At 43.0% G+C, this 19,373-nt stretch overlaps 1 protein-coding gene across 1 annotated transcript; it reads right to left on the bottom strand.

Annotated features, from left to right (window-relative positions):
- Positions 1-220: 220 nt before the first annotated feature.
- Garin1b (golgi associated RAB2 interactor 1B) lies at positions 221-14,968 on the bottom strand. Its single transcript, XM_048337920.1, has 7 exons — positions 14,664-14,968; positions 13,346-13,530; positions 12,328-12,580; positions 9,539-9,660; positions 6,604-6,641; positions 2,491-2,658; positions 221-706 (listed from the first exon to the last, which is right to left on the bottom strand). Exons 1-7 carry the CDS (start codon positions 14,907-14,909, stop codon positions 693-695), a joined length of 1,026 nt encoding a protein of 341 aa, XP_048193877.1. The 5' UTR covers positions 14,910-14,968; the 3' UTR covers positions 221-692.
- Between the last annotated feature and the right edge of the window lie 4,405 nt (positions 14,969-19,373).

Genomic DNA, 19,373 nt, shown 5'->3' with positions numbered 1-19,373 from the left:
TAAAAGAGCTAAGGGACAGCGCCCAGGCCCTGAGTTCAAGTCCCAGGACTGGCACAATATAAATAACAAATAAAGGAGAGGGAAAAGAAGAACCAAAGAAGAACCTCCTACTTGTTCCAGAGGCTCTGAGCAGACAGGAAATGACACTTTTTTTTGTTTTACTATGGCTTTACTTTCAAGTTTTAAATTAGATAAATAGAAGCTTAATGAGGCATCTCTCAGTGATAGGTATCTTGTCTGGTCCTCTTTCTCTCTCCTCCCACGTCTCTTCTGTTTCCTTCCGTTGTTTCTCTTTGTGTCTGTCTTCTTCTCAGACTTCCTCCTGTCACCTTCCTCATCACCTCTATTTTGCTCTCGTCCGCCTCTCCACTGGAGAGGGTTTGCTTTCCTTATATTTCTTTTCTCTGTCTCTTTGGTTCCAGCCATTCTGCGAGTATGCCCTTCTTCCTGTGCCTGCTTGGTCAGTGGATGGAGATGGGCTGTGCTCATGTGAAGTGGTGAGGGCGTGGAGGGAGGCACAGCTGGAGTGGGGAAAGGCTCTGCTGTCAGCGTGCAATCATGACTTTAGTTTTCCCCTAGTTGCAGCTTTCTCCTCCCCACAGTCCAGATAGAGTACCCCCCCACCCAGCTGAAAGTTGCAGAGCCGTATGGGCGAGAGCTACATAAGACTCTCCCCAGTGTGAGAGGGTAGATCATATAAAATTTCCTGTGAGACAGGAGAGAAGAGGGGGTTCAGTAGTATATTCATTACCTGGGGAACTCTTCTGTGGGTTCATAGATACAGTAGTCTCTCCTTATCTATGGAGTTTATTCCTAGAGCAAGGGAATGTCTGAAACCTTAGATAGCACCAAGCCCTATAATGTTTTCCCCCTACATATATATACCTATGATAATGTTTAATTTACAAATTAAGAATGGTAAGAAATGAATAGCAATAATTAAATAATTATAGTAGGAGCTATATGCATGTGATTTCTCTCTCAAATATAGATTTTTTTTTTCTTTTGTGCTGGTCCTAGTAGCTTGAAGTCAAGTTTGGGCATTGCCCCTTAGCTTTTTTTTTTTTTTTTCCAACTGAAAGCTGGTGCTCTACCACTTGAGCCACAGCTCCATTTCTGGTTTTTTTGATGGTTAATTGGAGTTTAGGGTCTTACAGACTTTCTTGCCCAGGCTGGCTTTGAGCCATGATTCTCAGATCTGAGTCTCCTGAATAGCTAGGATTACAGGCATGAACCACATGTGCCCAGCCTTTATCTAATATTTTTGGATTGCAGTTGATGTAGGTAATTGAAACTTCAAAAAATAAAACTGCAGATAGAAGAAACACTGCACTTATTTTAATTGTTTAAACTTTCCATTTTTAATAATGGTCTCTTGTTAATAATGGTTAATAGTTGTTAATTATGGTCTCTTAAAGAGAAGTTCATTCAGAATAGTTTACATCCTAAATTAGCCAGGCACTAGTGGCACATGCCTATAATCCTGGCTACTCAGCAGGCTGAGATCCAGAAGATCTCAGTACAAAGCCAACCCAGGCAGATAATTCTTTGAGAGTCCATCTCCAAAATAACCATCAAAAATAGGGCTGGAGGCATGTCTGGAGTGGTAGAGCTCCAGCCAAGCAAGCAATCAAGCTGAGTGGAGTTCAAACACAGGTACTGAGGAAAGGAGGAGGAGGGGGAGGAAACTTGCATGGTGCTGTCCGTTCACATCTATAATCCTAGCTACTTAGGAGGCTGAGATCTGAGAATCACAGTTCAAAGCTAGTCTGTGTGGACAAATCCAAGAGACCCTTATCTCCAATTAACCAGTAAAAACATGGACATGGAGGTATAGCACAAGCACCAGCCTTGAGCAAAAAAAGCTCAGCAAGAACTCCAAGCCTTGAGTTCAGGCCCTAGTATTGGCACAATAACAGGAATTCCAATTACCCCACCACCACAGGGACTCTATCTGTCAGATATAACATGTAGGAGATGCTTCATGAATGCTTGTTAACTGAATAATAGATGTGAAAGCTTAGAGTATGGAGAGAGAAAGGCTGCAGCCCCAGGGAAAGTTTAGCTTTTCCCTCCATGTACCCCCAACCCCTCAGAAAGAAGGCCATCAAGAGCTCTAGGGAGGGAGAAGAAAATGAGAAGGGCCCGCAGAAGCTCCCCAGAGGAAGCCCTCGGGCCTCCGCACAGCAAGAAAAGAAAGAGCTCTTGCTGCAAGCGCTTCATTCTAGTAGTGCCTGTCCCTTTAGAGCCACTAGCAGGAACTCTCGGCGCTCTGGAGGTGCCACACTGCAGGGTTTCACTCTGCACCGTTGGAGGCAAAAAAGAAAAAAAAAGAGGAACAGGACAGGAGAAAAGAAGGTTGAGGTCACTGTGGTCAGGATCTCCCTTCCCCAGCCCATATCATTCTGGAATCACCCTCAGGACCTTAGAATCTGATCCTAGCCCTGAGGTTATCCCATGGTGGTACCCAGATCCATCCTGTTGTCTTACCTATGAGTGGGGCCAGCTGGGGCCCAGTGCAGGCAGCCAAAGTGCTGAGGAGCGAGAGGGGTTGTAGCCCAGAAGGGTTCTCTCTTTCCCACTCTCCAAAAGTGAACGAGTCCCTCCAACTGAGGTCCCGGGTGCAAGGGATACAATCTTCACAGGGATTATCGCTCTCTGGTCAAGAAAAAAAGAATGCGTTTTTGTTTTTAGATTCTGATTCATAGGACACTTGTAGCACCAACAGGCAAGAGGTGCTTTTCTGGACAAGTACACACACACACTCACCAATACTGGGGCTTGAACTCAGAGCCTGGTGTTTCTTAGCTTTTTCACTCATGGCTAGCACTCTACTACTTGGGCCACACCTCCACTAACAGCTTCTTTTGACTGAGATGAGTCTCATGGACTTTCCTGTATGGCTGGCTTTGAACTGTGATCCTTAGATCTCAGCTTCTTGATAGGATTGTAAGCGTGAGGCACCAGTGCCCAGATAGTACACATGCATTCTGCTCTTTTTTTCCCTCATAACATCTCCATAAAGGCAGCACTGCCATAATCCCCATTTATGGAGATCTCTGAAGCTTAGAGAGGTTGATTGGCTTACAAGTGATCAACATTATGAGGAAGCAGAGTCAGTATTCAATGTCAAACAGTCCATGTTCTTACCATTACGTCATATGAACAAGGCAGTCCCAGCAATAGCAGAGAACCACCATGGTTGGGACAGGTTAACTGAATAAACTTTCTCAGGGGATTTGACTAGCAGAACTGGAAATGGCTTTGAACTCAGAAGATCCAAACCAGTCCGTTGTTATCCTCTTGACCCTAGCAATTCAAAGTATAGGCTGAAACCTTGGCATCACCTGGGAGCATGTTAGAATTCACTGTCTCAAGCAATACTCCTCAGGCCTAATTAATTTGAATCTACATTTTGTTTTTTTGTGCTAGTACTACGTCTTGAACTCAGAACCTTGTGCCCTTGAGTTTTTTGCCCAAATCTGGCACTCTACCACTTGAGCCATACTTGTATTTCCAGCTTTTTGCTGGTTAATTGAAGATAGGAGGATTTGATTGGGTATGGTGTCTCATGCCTATAAACATAACTATTGCAGAGGCAGCAATCAAGAAGATTATGGTCCAAAGCCAGTCAGGCAAAACACAAGACACTATTTCAGCAATAAGAACAAAACTAAGGTGGGCATGGTGGTGTATACCTGCAATCCCAGCTACCCAGGAGGCTATAGATAAGAGAATTGTGATCAGAGGCTCTTATCCAAAAAAGAACTGAAAGCAAAAAGGGCTGGGGACTTGGCTCAAGTTCAAAGCCCAGTATTGGGGTGGAGGAGAAATCAGCCTAGAGAACATCTTAGACATAGTGGTTTTCACAGTGCCAGGTATCCTGAAATTCTAGCTGTTTTCTCCAGTTCCAGAAACCCAGAATATTTTCTATTTCTGTTCCTCGACTCTAACTTCATTTCATGCATTTTGGGTATGTACATGTATGTTTGAATATATGTGTAAAAACAAAAAAAATGAGTCACTTGTGCAATGGGTCACAGATCATACGCAGCCGATCAGTCTAAGTGTTGTGCAATAGGTCACAGATCACACACAGCCGTCAGTCTAAGTGTGGCTGTGCTCATACTCTGCTCAGGACAAGGGTGATGAGCAGAGTGACAACCTCCAGGCTGATTTTGGTCTCCTTTACATCTTTTTTTTTGCCAGTCCTAGGCTTTGGACTCAGGGCCTGAACACTGTCCCTGGCTTCTCTTTGCTCAAGGCTAGCACTCTGCCACTTGAGCCACAGCGCCACTTCTGGCCGTTTTCTGTATATGTGGTACTGGGGAATCGAACCCAGGGCTTCATGTATATGAGTCAAGCACTCTTGCCACTAGGCCATATTCCCAGCCTCCTTTACATCTTGTTTGCACACTAAGTTTTAATCTATTCTGATTCATTTTGTTTAATGGGACAGAGGAATGTGCTATTTAAAAATTATGAATATTTTGGTTCCTCTCTAAAAATCAAAGTATTTGACATCCCAGGCCTGCGTATATTGTGCGTATTCCAAAACAGCAGCAATTCGTGGAAGCCTTAATTGAAACCTTCATTTTCTTGTTGCTACTGTTCCTTATTGCTCCTTATTGTCTCCTTAGTGCTAAAACTAAATGTGAGCTTCCAAGTGTTGTTTTAATTATCCTAGAGTTTAGGGCACAGTTATAATCATATATACACATATATAGCATCCATGTCCTCTATTTATATCATCTGTAGATATGTGCATTTGTAAGTCCTGGTTTGGATGATACCCTAGGATGTATAATTTCTAAATATAATACGATGTTCTAGCTGTCTTCTAAGCCAATCTAGATATCTAATTTATTAGTGGACTGCTATATTAATATTTATTGAACTTCCATTGTGTACCCTGGCCTTGCTTCTGTGGACAAATTCAGAGGCATAGGATTTAGCCTAAGTCACAGATGTAAACCTTAAGCCTATAAAAGAAATAGAGAATGAGCTCGCTTATGACAAGGAATGAGGTAAATTGGGGCAAGCAGGTATGAAGTATAGGATTTAGGACAGAGGCTTTATAGAGTAGAGCCTGGGGGAAGGTAGTGGACAGAGATGAGGTACCAGAAAGCTAGAGGAGGTGTGACTGGAGCAGGTTGGGGTTGAAGGTGATGAGTCAGAGGAAGAGGAATCTGGTGAGAGGGGAATGCTGAGGAAGTTTTCTAGGACTGTGCATGCCAGACTCAGCAGATTTGTAGTAGACTAAAACCTGGGTATAGAGAACCAGCTGCTACTTGTAGGATATGTCATGCTCCCTCAGATAGATGGCTGTTATCTGTTTAGCCAGCTTACACAAACATCACCCTCTGCGACTGCTCAGACATCCAGCCTCCTGAGCCAGCATTCTTTGTGAGTCTTTGTTGCCCCAGGCATGAGCTTTGAATGTTGTAGGAGGAAAGATTTTTTTTTAAGATTATTTTGGGGGCTGGGAGTGTGGCTTAGTGGTAGAGTGCTTGCCTAGCATGCACAAAGCCATGGGTGCAATTCATCAGCACCACATAAACAGAAAAGGCTGGAAGTGGCACTGTGACTCAAGAAGTAGAGTGCTAGCCTTGATCAAAAAGAACCAGGGACAGTGCTCAGGCCCAGAGTCCAAGCCCCAGGAACGGCAAGAAAAAAAAATTATTTTTGTATTTGCCCGTGTGGCTCTACCACATAATTCCCTTAAAGGGGCACAGCATCTTTGTACATGGTAACCCCCCAAACCTGCACAGTGATTGGCACTTACAAAGGCGCTTGGTGTGTGACTTGAACAAACCAATGGAAAAATAACCAAATGGTTACTGTAAGCTTTAGGTAAGAAAAGCTGTGCTCCAGTGAGGTCTGGAGAGTTGAAATGAAGAGTATAAAAACATTTCAGGGCTGGGAATATGGCCTAGTGGCAAGAGTGCTTGCCTCCTACACATGAGGCTCTCGGTTCGATTCCCCAGCACCACATATATGGAAAACGGCCAGAAGGGGCGCTGTGGCTCAGCGGGAAGAAGCCAGGGATGGTGCTCAGGCCCTGAGTCCAAGGCCCAGGATTGGCCAAAAAAAAACCAAAACCCATTTCAGCTGGGCTCTCATGGTTCACACCTGTAATCCTAGCTGAAGATTACGGGAAGCTGAGATCTGAGGATCCAGGTTAAAGCTAGTCTGGGCAGGAAAGTCCATGAGACTCTTCAACTAACCAACAAAAGCAGAAAGTGGCACTGTGGCTTGAGTGGTGGAGTGTTAGTCTTGAGCAAAACGGTTCAGGGATAGCTCCCAGGTTCTGAGTTTAGGCCCTATCACCAGCACGTGCGTGCGCATGCACACACACACACACACACACACACACACACACACACAGCAAACAAACAAAAAAATCTTAAGGAAAGAAATACATAGGATATGCTACCAGATTGACTGTGGTGACAAAAGAATTCAAAGGGGTTCCAGCTATGCCATGGAATGATGGCATTCCTGATGGCTCCTGGGAAATCAGGAGGTGAACTGCAGGCAAGCTGATTCCTGCCCCTGCACAGCAGGGCTCGAAGGCATGGTGCCCTACGTCCCCCATCTTACCTGAGCTGCTCTTGTTGTTCTCCATCTTTTTGCTGCTCCTAGAACTCCAGTCATTTCAGGATCAAGGAAATAAAGATGACAAGTTAAAGGAATGAAACATTACACTCCTATTTCAAACCTTAATCCTAGTTTGCTTTTTCCTGTCTGATGCAATAGCTTTAGAGACAGCCAGCTATAAATATGGAAAGGGCCAGCTGTGGCTATATTGGGTGGGTGCAATGCATATTCAATTTCCAGAAGTAAAAAGGGATGGGATAACTAGGTAGCAGAGCCCATGCTGCTAATTTTGCTGAGGAGGAAGGATGTGACTCTGTCTGTTGCATCCTGCATCTCAACCATGTATTTTATTTACTGTTAAGTCATGTGTTATTGCTAATAGGCAAAAGTGGATTACAGTTGGAGCCAGACTGGAGCCTTCCTGAATGAGGAAAAAAAAATCATCACTCAGAGATGCCTTCTGGGTAATTTAAGAGAAGTAGGAGGAGGAGAACAATTACCGAGTTAACAATGACATCCCTTTATCCTTGCATCCCTCGGACTGATTTTGCATATGCCAGAATAGAACTTGTTTGCCTGACCTTCCTAACTGGTATGTCTCAGACTTGGCTGTCACTGCAATAGCTAGAATGACCTTTTCAAAATGTATAACCAAGTCACCTCTCTGTTAAAAATGCTGCTAAGGGGGCTGGGAATGTGGCTTAGCAGTACAGTACTTGCTTAGCATGCATGAAGTCCTGGGTTCGATTCCTCAGCACCACACAAACAGAAAAAGCCAGAAGTGGCTCAAGTGGGAGAGTGCTAGCCTTGAACAAAAAAAGAAGCTAGAGACAGTGCTCAGGCCCTGAGTCCAAGCCCCAGGACTGGCAAAAAAAAAAAAAAAAAAGTGCTGCTAAGGCTCCCACTCCACTAAACTACTAATCCCTCTGCATGGCTTTCCAGACCTGGCCTGGCCAGGCTCCTAATCACTTCTTAGTCTTGTCTACCACCACCTGCTCTTTCACATTTGGTCTTTCTCTATTTCTCTAAGTGCACCAGACTTCTTCCTTTAGGTAGAGCCTCAGCCTTACACAAGTTTGTTCCCTCAATCTGCCTGACTCTTCTCCATCCTTTATCAGCTGTTTCCTCTGACCTTCCAGCCACATAAAGGCTATCAGTGCTGCTAGAGATAGCATTGTCAATAGGCCTCCAATCACCCCTTTTTCCCTTCTTCCTTGAGAGGCAAAGCACTTAATTTTATTGGAGCAAGTGTCTAAAGGAGAATAAATTTCCAAGCCTCCTTTGCCCTGGGTGTGGTCATTGGACTGAGTTGTGGTCAATGAGATGTTGACCAAATTACGAAAATGTCTCTTAGTAATTTAAAACTATTTTTGCGTGGCACCATTAACTCATTTCTGTAATCCTTCTGGCTTTTTTGGTGGTTAATCGGAGATAAGCGTCTTATTTTTCTGTCTGGGCAGGCTTTAAACCGTGATCCTTAGATCTCAGCCTTCTGAGTACCTAGGATTACAGGTATGAGCCACTGGTACCCAATGTCCTTTTCTTGTCTTAACACTTTTCTACTTCCAACCCTAGTCATAGTTAATAATGCAACTTAATATTTAGTGAGAGTTTACTTATACCTGCTTCTAAATTTGTTAAGTAGCATGCTAAGTACATTAAGTGCTGGATGTTTACAAGTTCATTGGATTCAGACAATGTCTAGATGAAATTGGAATATTATTTCAATTTTGTGACTCTAGAAACTAAAACCCAGAAAAGTTAAGCAGAGTATACAAGGCCACAGTTGGAGAAGTGACTTGGGCCCTTAAACAAATGGCATGCATTAAATCCCACTTTATCTTTGCCTTCTGGTTGTAGTACTTACTCTCTAGTCTAAGTGTTCTCAGTTCCTGTCTCATACCAACCAGTCTTTAGACTCAGCACTAAGTATTCTATACATACAGGGATTTGTTTTCCTCAGGCATGGAGAAGATAGGTCTTTACCATGGACAGATTATAACTTTAGAAAATAAGCACAGAAGCTCTTGTGAAGAAGCCAAGTAAGTAGATATATGGAACCCGTCTGTAGGCAGGGTTTTAAACAATGTTTTGGTTATTTCTCTATAGAACTATAACTGAATTAAAAAATAACAGCACCCAGGCCCTTAGTTCAAGCCCCAGGATCAGCGCACGTGCATGAGCACGCACTTCTTAGGGGGGAAATAAAACAACCAAAAAAACCCCTCTGGACTAAAGCCTAGATTTTCTCCTGCCCTTGGTGCTATTTGGTTATTTGCTTAGCCTTGGGCAGGTTACATAATCTTTCTGGCCTAGTTTTTAACTCTTGTAAAAAGGGGGGAAATTGAGCCAGGTATCAGTGGCTCACACCTGTAATCGTAGCTACTCAGAAGGCTGAGATCTGATGATTGAGGTTTGAAGTCAGCCCAGGCAGGAGACTCCATGAGACTCCTATCTCCAATAAACTACCCAAAAAAGTCAGACATGGAGTTGTGGCTCAAGTAGTAGAGTGCTTGCCCTGAGCAAAATGAAGCTCAGAGACAGTGCCCAGGCCCCAGGACCAGCAATAATAATAATAATAATAATAATAATAGCTCATTCTTTTTTTTCATTCTTTATAAAACTCTGGAAATCAAGCCTTTCATGCTGTATGGAAAAGGAGGCCAAAGCCAAAGGTGCCAGGGAGTGTTGCCCTGAGTTAAGGATAAAGGCAAGATTGTGTGTGGCAGGATGGCCCACCCCTCCCTGTGCTCCCCAAGCAAGAGTCTCACGGCCCAGACTGTCTGCCCTGTAGGAAGGGATGTCTCAGACTGGTCTGATTTTTTTTGGGGGGGGGGTGGAGTGGGGAAGGCACTGGGAGGGCCTTGCTATATAGCCCCAGCTAATCCCAAACTCATGGTCCTTCTGCCTCTGCCACCGCTTGATTTTAGTCATGTACCTGTACTGGTTCTGCTGGTGCAAGTCAGCAAAGATCTGGGAGAGGGCCTCGCTCTCCCCCTTGGCCATCAGCTGCATGAGGCTCTCACTGGGCTGGGAGGCTTTGGGTTTCTTCTGAACTAACTGTAGGAAGAACAAACAAACAAGTGGTTGAGGCCTCAGGGTCTCTGCATTTTCCTACTATCATGATCCAGACTGCCCATGGAGACGATTCTGAAACTGTATCTCATGTATTGATATAAATATCCTTTGATGCTCTAAAGGTATCTTCACTGATACTTGTTAACATAATTTAGTAGATAATCCATTCCTACTAATAAATCTTACTTTATTGAGTAGCGTATAAGAACTGAATAAACATTGAAAAAATGTTTTATTTCCTCTTGCCTTTGACATCTCAGAGGTACTCCATTTGTACAGTCTGCCCATATTCATTCATTCCTTCATTCCTTCATTCATTCTTTTACTGTTTATTGAATACTATGTAGGCACAGAGCAGTAGAAAGAGAAAAATCTCTGCCCTCATGGAATACATATTGTGGCTCAAATCAGGTTTATATTCTTCATGCTCAAAAGCCTGGCACAAAAAGCCCTAAGTGGCTTCACTGTTGGAATCTGTCAAGTATTTAAAGCAGTAATAAAAATTCCTTACCAACTCATGAGGCTAATATTAATTGGATGCCAAAGACAGAGTTTTATACAGATATCACAAGAACGCTATACACCAGTATCCCTCATGAACATAATGCAAAAATCCTTAACAAAATGCTAGCAGACTGAATCTAGTAATGTACAAAAAATATGTATGTCATGAACAAATAGAATTTATTTATGACAAGAAATGTACTTACTACCTTATGTAACTGTAACCCCTCTGTACATCACCTTGACAATAAATTTTTAAAAGAATTTATTATAGGATCATAGGTTCAATTAACACCAAACAATCGATTAATGTAAAATACTACATCAATGAGATAAAGGATAACCACATGATCATCTTCAGAGCTGCAGAAAAACATTTAACAAAGCCCAATGTCAAGTCCAGTACTGGTTGCTTATGCCTGTAATCATTCAAAGGCAGCCAAAATCTGTAGATCACAGTGTGAAGCCAGCCCAGCAGGAAAGTCTGAGAGATTTATCACCAATTCAACCATCAAAAAGCCAAAAGTAGCAGCCTGGGAATGTGGCTTACCGGTAGAGTGCTTGCCTCCCATACATGAAGCCCTGGGTTAGATTCCTCAGCACCACATACATAGAAAAAGCCAGAAGTGGCACTGTGGCCCAAGAGATAGAGTGCTAGCCTTGAGCAAAAAGAAGCCAGGGACAGTGCTCAGGCCCCCAGTCCAAGCCCCAGGACTGGCAAAACAAAAAATAAAAAGCCAGAAGTAGAGCTGTGGCTCAAGTGGTAAAGCTCCATCCTTGAATACAAAACATCAGGGACAGTGCCCATGGTCTGAGTTCATGCCCCAGTTCCAGCACAGAAAAAGAGGAGGAGGAGAGGAGGAAGTACAGGGGGAAGAGGAAGAGGACAGAAGAAGAAGATTATTTACAGACAGACTGGGAGGAAACATTTGCAGGTCACATATTTAATAAAGGGCATAGGTCCAGAATATTCAAAGAACTCTTAGAACTCAATAAAAAGGAAAACCTAGTTTTAAAGTGAGCAAACAATTTGACTGGACATTTCACCGAAGACAACTTATGAATAACAGCAAAGCCTATGAAAAGAGGCTTAATGTCATAAATCATTAGGGAAATCCAAATGATAACCACACACACACATATACACACATATATGCCTGCTAGAATGATTATAATTTTAAAAGATAGTATCAGTGGTGGTGAGGATATGGAGAAACTGAAACCCTTTTGCATTGTTGGTGGCAATGCAAAAAATAACTACTTTGGAGAAGAGTTTGCCCATTTCTTTAAAGTTTAAATATACACTTTCCATATAGCCACGCGGAAATGGCATCTACCTAAGACCAATGAAAGCATGTCTACAAAACAGTTTATACACAAATGTTCACATCAGCAGTATTCATCACAGCCTCGAACTGGCAAAAAAAAAAAAGTCCATCAACTGATGAATGGATAAACAAAATGTGGTATGTCTGTAACAAAGTGCTGCTACTCTACAATGAAAAGGAATGAACTACTAATGGTTTGTGACTCTTCCCAGAGTTGGTTTCATGCCATTAAATGGATGAACTTGTAAAACATTGTACTTAAAACAAAAGCCAGGGGGCTGGGGATATGGCCTAGTGGCAAGAGTGCCTGCCTCATATACATTAGGCCCTGAGTTCGATTCCCCAGCACCACATATACAGAAAATGGCCAGAAGTGGCGCTGTGGCTCAAGTGGCAGAGTGCTAGCCTTGAGCAAAAAGAAGCCAGGGACAGTGCTCAGGCCCTGAGTCCAAGCCCCAGGACTGGCCAAAAAAAAAAAAAGCCAGAAACAAAACACCGTCTATTGTGATTCAATTTACATGAAATGTCTAAGTAAGTTGACTTCGCAGAGGGGAAAACAGATCAGTGGTTGCCTAAAGCTAGGAATAGAAATAAGGAAAGACTACAAAGGGACAAGAGGGAAGTTTTCTCTGTGATAGACATTTCCTAAAACTGGACTGTGGTCATGGTCGCATAACTATACACTGAATGTACACAGTGAATTTTATAGTTATGAATATTATTCAATAAAGCCTCTCCAGGTTGCTCGCTAGGAGCTGGTCTAAGGTGTTCCTTTCATCTCTGCCATGGCTGAAGGCTGGCAATGGTGCTACGTTACCTTAGAGTCTCCAGATGGGCTACAGCAGTTCTTGGGTACCAAGCAGTGAGTGACAAGGATGCTAGGGTCTTTGGTGGTAATAGACAGGCCCTTATGCAGAATTTGAACCAGTCGGATCCAGAAGCGGAAGACAGTATCAGGATGGTCTGGGTGGAGCTTTAAATAGTAGATCTTCTCTGTGACTGTCCTTAACCGCAGGACGCGTTGAAGGCGGTCACAGACCCGCAGCTCCACAAACTTCAATGGGAGAATCCTAAAGGCACCAGGAAGACACATTGACAACCCCATTGCTTCTGATGCAACTCTATCTTAATTAAAATAAGGGACTCTCCTCAAGACCAGAAGACCTCAATAACCCTCTTTGATGTTTATAATCTCCTTAAACGATCTGCTGACCATCTCAGGAGTTTCTAGATGTTCCTGGAAGGCCAGGAAAACCCTCATTGGCCAACCTCTCCACTGAATCTTTGGCAAACCCACAGACCTAATAGACTATTAGTAAATTCAAAGCCAGCTCCTTAAGATTTCCTTTAGGTAGAGTTATGGAGGCATTAAAGTTAATGAATGGATGAGTTGGACATATGAGCCAGCTCCCTTTGTGCTGTCTAGAAGGAAATTGCAAAACCCAAGGGGTGATCAAAATGTATTATCCTCATTAACTGACATGTTGAATGGTAACCCATTTATACAACCACTTAAAGGTAATAAATATAACAAGATGGCAAAACCCCATAGTTTTAGTGTCTTAACTCCTAGGCTGTCTCCCTCAAGTGGGTTCCAAGGGGGGCCAGCAGGAAAATCATGACAGGGTAGGAATGGCAGATTCCAGGGCCACACTCCACATCTACTGAGTCTGAATCTTAAAGAATGTTTTAATGTGTCTGCATTGTACATAAGTGCTTCAAGTATCCCAACCACTGGCTAAGCACTTTTTCTGCACCCCCCACCCCCACCGCAACCTTCACTTCAGCTCTGCCCTTTAACCCACTTGTCCTGCATTCCCATCCAAGTTGCTCACCTCTTTAGATTGATCTTTGGGGCTGTAGGTGGTCTATTCCATGTTTGGCTCTGCCCATGATGCCATTTGACACTAGCCATGAGGAGGATGTTAGGAAGGGGCAGACAGGGCACAGAAGAGGTCACCCCAAGGGCCATGGTGTTGGAGGATTTGTAGATTTTTATCCAGTTTCTTCTCCTTTTGACCTATAATGCAACCCCCAAACACAGCCTGAGTATTGGACAGAAGCAGCAGTGTCTTTTAGCCTAGGATTTCTCAACTCAGTATTGTTAAGATAATTCATTGTTGTAGGGAAGGCTATACTATGCACTGAAGACTGGTTGGCAGCATCCTCTGCCTCTACCCCCTAAATGCGAATAGTGACTCCCCCCCACCACTCAAATTGTGACAACCAGAAAGGTCTCCAGGCATTGCCAGATGTCTTGTAGCAGTGGTGAAGAAATTATTGCTGTTGACAAGTATTTTAACCTATGTTGGCCTAAAAACTCTCATCATCTCATATATCAACTGCTCACAAGAATTATAAAGCTGGGACATCCTTATCATCTATTGTTTATCTATGGATCCTCCTCCCCTGGATTGTATACTGACTTTTCTTTTAAAAACATCCTCATGATGTTTCTGTTTTTTGCACTTCCAACTAGTGAGAATGTCCCTTCCAGTTTCATAGCTCAGTTTATTCTAGTTCTGTCTGCAAAAGCACACTAAGTGCTGGTTAGACCAGGCACCTTTGTTTGCTGTGTTTTCATTTCATCCTCAGATCTATCAAATCTCCCAAATACAGAAAAAGGAAAGCTAGGCATGGTGGCCTATAGTCTCAGCATTAAGAAGGCAGAGGTAGGTGGATCAAAAGTTTTAAGGCCACACTGGACTACATAACAAAACTGTAAAAAATAAGTAAATAAATAACCCAAGCACACAAAATAAAGAAAATGGGTTCCAAGTGTGCAGGTTTTGCTCCCCACAAGAAAGCAAAGAAGTGGAATCTAAGATGACATTTCTCTGGGTCTCCAGCTGCTGTTCTTTCCACCAGTCAGCATTTCAGTTCCTGACCCCAAAGGCCATCTGCTTTTACTGCCTCCTGTTCATCTGGCTTCAAGTGCCAGGTTGAGAATGAAGCAAATTGAGGGTTCAGATACCAAGCCCTCCCCTCATAGCAGAGAAGTGCTGACCATTCTCCTCTGATGTAGAAGCTCTGGCCCTTACAAGAAGCCTTGTATTCTAGGCCCCTAGCTTCTTCTCCATTTGTGGAGATGATTGTCATAGTTTGGGAATACAGAAGAATCAAGGAGTGCTGTTCTGAGCCATGTAAGAGTACCTGGACAAAGTTGCTTTCAAACACCACTGACTGAGGAAACAGGTTGAATTCTGGAGAATGAATCATCTGGCAGAGCAGTCCCTCCTCCACACCCAGGCCTACTCCAGGGTTTGGTTCCCCATCCACAGGCAAGAGGCCCCTGAATTCTCCCCAAGCATTGAGGGAAGAGAAGGTTGGATAAGATCTTGTGACTTTTACTGTCTTCGATTTCCTCCAAGATTTTCTAGGTAGAACTGATGTCAACATTTCTGCACATGCTCAGGGGCCTGCTGCACAGTTGTCCTGGGATCTCTCTCTTCCCTTCTGGCCTTGGGCAGCTGGCCAAGCCCTGGGGTGACCAATCAGCTCACAATGATGAATGGATGACATCATGAAAACCACAGCAGGCCTGCAGGAAAGGGAAGTGCAGAGGAGCCTCCCTCTTCCTCCAGAGCACTGCTGTGACTTATTTGTGCCCTGATATCCCTACTCCTTTTCTGGGATCCAGAACTTGCTGAGAAAGGAATGGGCCAGGCAGGAAGCAAAATGGCTATTAGGAAGCTCCAGCTGCTGACAAGAAAAAAATACCCTTCCTGCCTTTCAACTCTTTCTGTCTGCCTCTCTGTGTCTGTCTGTCTCTGTCTCTCTGTCTGTCAGTCTCTGTCTCTGTCTCTGTCTCTCCCTCTCTGGCTTTTTTATTTATGGCTGGTGCTCTATCACTAGAGCCCCACCTCCACTTCTGGTTTTTGTTTTTTTTTCTGGTTAATTGGAGATAAAGGTCTTTCAGATTTGTCTACCTTGATTGGCTTCCAACCAAGAACCTCAGATCTCAGTCTCCTGAGTAGCTAGGATTAAAGGTATAAGTCACCAGTGTACAGCTCTTTGTTTTTGTTTTGTTGTTGTTTACAGTGGTGAAAATTGAATCCAGAGCCCTGTGCTCACTATTTGAAACGCTCTCTACTGAACTATGCCCTCAACCCAGCCCTTCCTTACTTCTAACGCAACCTATCAAAAATAGAAAGGGAGGGCTGGGAATATGGCCTAGTGGCAAGAGTGCTTGCCTCCTACACATGAAGCTCTTGGTTCGATTCCCCAGCACCACATATATGGAAAAACGGCCAGAAGGGGTGCTGTGGCTCAGGTGGCAGAGTGCTAGCCTTGAGCGGGAAGAAGCCAGGGACAGTGCTCAGGCCCTGAGTCCAAGGCCCAGGAATGGCCAAAAAAAAAAAAAAAAAAAAAAGAAAGGGAAACTTCCTGAAATATAGCCTCTTGTGCTTCCCAAGACACTGGCTTGGCCTCCCACATGCTGGCTTATAGACAGTGGCCTTTTCTGCTTATAGAAGGAGCTGTAGGACGGCTGGCTTTGGCTCCGTGTTCTACTCCAGCTGACTGGTTACTGCTACAGGATTTATTTCCTTTGGAGGTCAGGCTGAAGGATCAGGAAAAGTAATTAGTTTCTTACCCCTACACTGCCTTTGGGAGGAATAGCACCCCATGAGCGATGAACAGCTCTGCTTGATCAGGAAGCAGACCACCATCTCATAGCTCGACAGTGCCCTTCCTCCTGAGCTAGAGGAAAAAAAACCAGTACAAATCCTGTCCTGACTATATCAAGGTCAAAGGAAGCAGGCTATCATTCAGGAAGAAATTGTATCTTACTTTGGACAAAATTCCAGGATTAAATAATGTATCATTGTTGAGGACAAATGGTATAAACCTTTTTTAAATTTGATAATATATAGACAGAGTGAGAACAAGCCTGTATTTCATCATAAAGTCAGGGAAATGCTAGAGGCCTCCCCCATCTGATTCTGCCATCTGCTGCCTCTCCCCTGCTCATCTAGGTTACTTCTGCCCAAGTGCCTTTATAGCTACCTGGCTGGATGAATACATATTCCTTTTTGTCTGTTTTCCCATGTTGGGAATTTTCCTGTGCTAACATTCTGTAAGGATTAAGTCAGAGATGGTGCCCTGGAAATGAACACATAGTATAGAAGTGATAGTGATTAATCTAATTTGACCTGGGTAGTGGTGGCTCATGCCTGTAATCCTAACTACTCAGGAGGCTGAGATCTGAGGATTACAGTTCAAAGCCAGCTCAGGCAGGAAAGTACATAAGACTTATTGCCAATTAAATATTAAAAATCTAAAAGTCAATATGTAATTCAAGCAGTAGAGTACCAGTCTTCAGTGAGAAAGCTAAAGTACAGTGTCCAGGCCTGTGTTCAAGCCCCAGTACCAATACACACACTCTCTCTCTCTCTCTCTCTCTCTCTCTCTCTCTCTCTCACACACACACACACACACACACACACACTCCTTTTTAATTGCTAGCCATGCATACTAGAACATATCTGTAATCCTAGCACTTGGAAGACAAGGGGGATCTCAGGTTTGAAGCTAGCCTGGGCTACATATTGAGACCTTGTCAAACAAAAAGAGAGGAATAGGAGAAGGTTAAGGAGGAGATGGAAGGAGACAGAGAAGGAGAGGGAGACGTGATAAAAATTACTAGAGGTCTTGAGGCTGGGAATATGGCCTAGTGGTAAAGTGCTCGCCTCGTATACATGAAGCCCTGGGTTTGATTCCTCAGCACTACATATATAGATCAAAGCCAGAAGTGGCGCTGTGGCTCAAGTGGTAGAGTGCTAGCCTTGAGCAAAAAGAAGCCAGGGACAGTGCTCAGACCCTGAGTCCACGCCCTAGGACTGGCAACAAGAACAAAACAAATAAACAAAATAAACAAAAATTACTAGAGGTCTTGCAAGGGCCTTAGAAGGGACATAGGTATAAGGGGCCCAGAAAATGAAGCTTTATTATTTTTGTGGTCAATTGGTCCAAATCTATATCATTGTTTAAAACACATTTTGTTACACAATACACATACTCTAGAACATTAAAAGGTTTTTTTTTAAGCTTGGGATTTTTTTTTGTTTTATACACACTAAGCAAATGCTCTACCACTAAGGTACACTTCCAGCTCTCATACATTTTTTAAAAAACAAGCATATCGGGCTGGGGATATAGCCTAGTGGCAAGAGTGCCTGCCTCGGATACACGAGGCCCTAGGTTCGATTCCCCAGCACCACATATACAGAAAACGGCCAGAAGCGGCGCTGTGGCTCAAGTGGCAGAGTGCTAGCCTTGAGCGGGAAGAAGCCAGGGACAGTGCTCAGGCCCTGAGTCTGGCCCAGGACTGGCCAAAAAAAAAAAAAAAAAAACAAAAAAAAACAAGCATATCCCTATATTTCAGAGCACATTATAATGTATGCAAAGCCAAAATGAAATCATTATTATTGTACAACCTTTTTATCATCTGGTTCACTTAGTTAATGTTCTACCTTAATGTTTCAATGCATTTTGCCTATTAAAATTGTCTACTTAATTGAAATAATGTTCACAGCTGCCTTATCTAATCAGTAATTAATAGGACCACATAAAACCCCTTAGTTTATTTTTAATCTCATGCAGTCCTTTCCTTAGGACACTTTAGTGGAAGAAGTTGAGGTGTCCTACAGAATGCTGCCCTACCTTTTCCTTGTGAGGTACTCCAGCTGCTAACTTCCTATGACACAAAAATTATTATATACAAAGTGTTATTGGATTCAAAGTAAATATGTTTTTACAAGTTAAAGCAGCCATTATTTCTTAGTAAAGATCTACCAGGGAATTTATGAGAAATATTGTTGTCGTCTCCCAAAGGATGTCAGAAGAAAAGGACATAACAGTATCCAAAGAGGAATAATTACAGGAAATAGAAGAAAATATTTGATGGCGATATCTGCACTTTCGTGGAAATTAAATGTAAAATGAACTCTGTGAAACAAGCAAGTAGAAGTAGCAAAGACTGGAGAGAGGGAAGGGAACAGATGAAAAATCCCATCAGAAACCCCAGGAAGTGAATTATGCCAGAAAACCAAGTAAGTGACATGGTGGACAGATGTAAGAACATCCCACAGAACACAGCAAAGGATGGGGAGAGATGCAGCCACTGGAGAGAAAGGATAGATGAGACATCTCTGTTGAAACAACACATGGACAGTCTCCTAAGAAGAGGAAACTAATGGAATTGAACCAGAGTGGTCAATAACATGAAAGAAGCTATTTTATGAAACAATAAAAGACCAACTCAATTTGGGAAAAGAACAGAAGTAACTGTATTCTAAGTGTAAGACACTACTGGGGCCAGAATAGGTCTCATGAGATCCCTAAATATTTAGGATAGAAAGAAAGCATCCCACTACAAATACCCAAGTAGAAGAAGCAGATGATCCACCAAGAATCACCAAGAATAAGGTGAGACTGGCCTCAAAACTTCCAGAAGTTCTAGGTGGCATAAGACAATGGAACAATGTAGAAATAATGTTGGGGAGGAAAGGATGTGACCGTATAATTCTATAAATGGCGTCAAGTTCACTCAAATATGGTGGTAGCAAAAGTTAACCTTTGTTTTGGCCAGTACTAGGGCTTAAATTCAGGGCTTTGTGCTCTTAATTGACTTTCTTGCTTATAATTGGAAAGTATTATATATTTGGAAATGGAGTCTCTTGGACTTTCCTGCTCCAGCTGATCTTCCAGATCCCAGCCCCTTCAGCAGCTAGGAGTATAAGCATGAGCTCCCTGTGCCTCACGCAGAAATAATCTTAAAACATTATGCACAGTAAAATAAACAATTCTACAAGCTGTTTTTTAAAAAAAGTAATTTAACCATTCACTACTTAACTATTTAAA

This window comes from Perognathus longimembris, chromosome 2 (genome assembly GCF_023159225.1).
Source record: "Perognathus longimembris pacificus isolate PPM17 chromosome 2, ASM2315922v1, whole genome shotgun sequence".
Lineage (NCBI taxonomy): Eukaryota > Metazoa > Chordata > Mammalia > Rodentia > Heteromyidae > Perognathus > Perognathus longimembris.
This window is presented reverse-complemented; position numbering and strand designations above follow the sequence as displayed.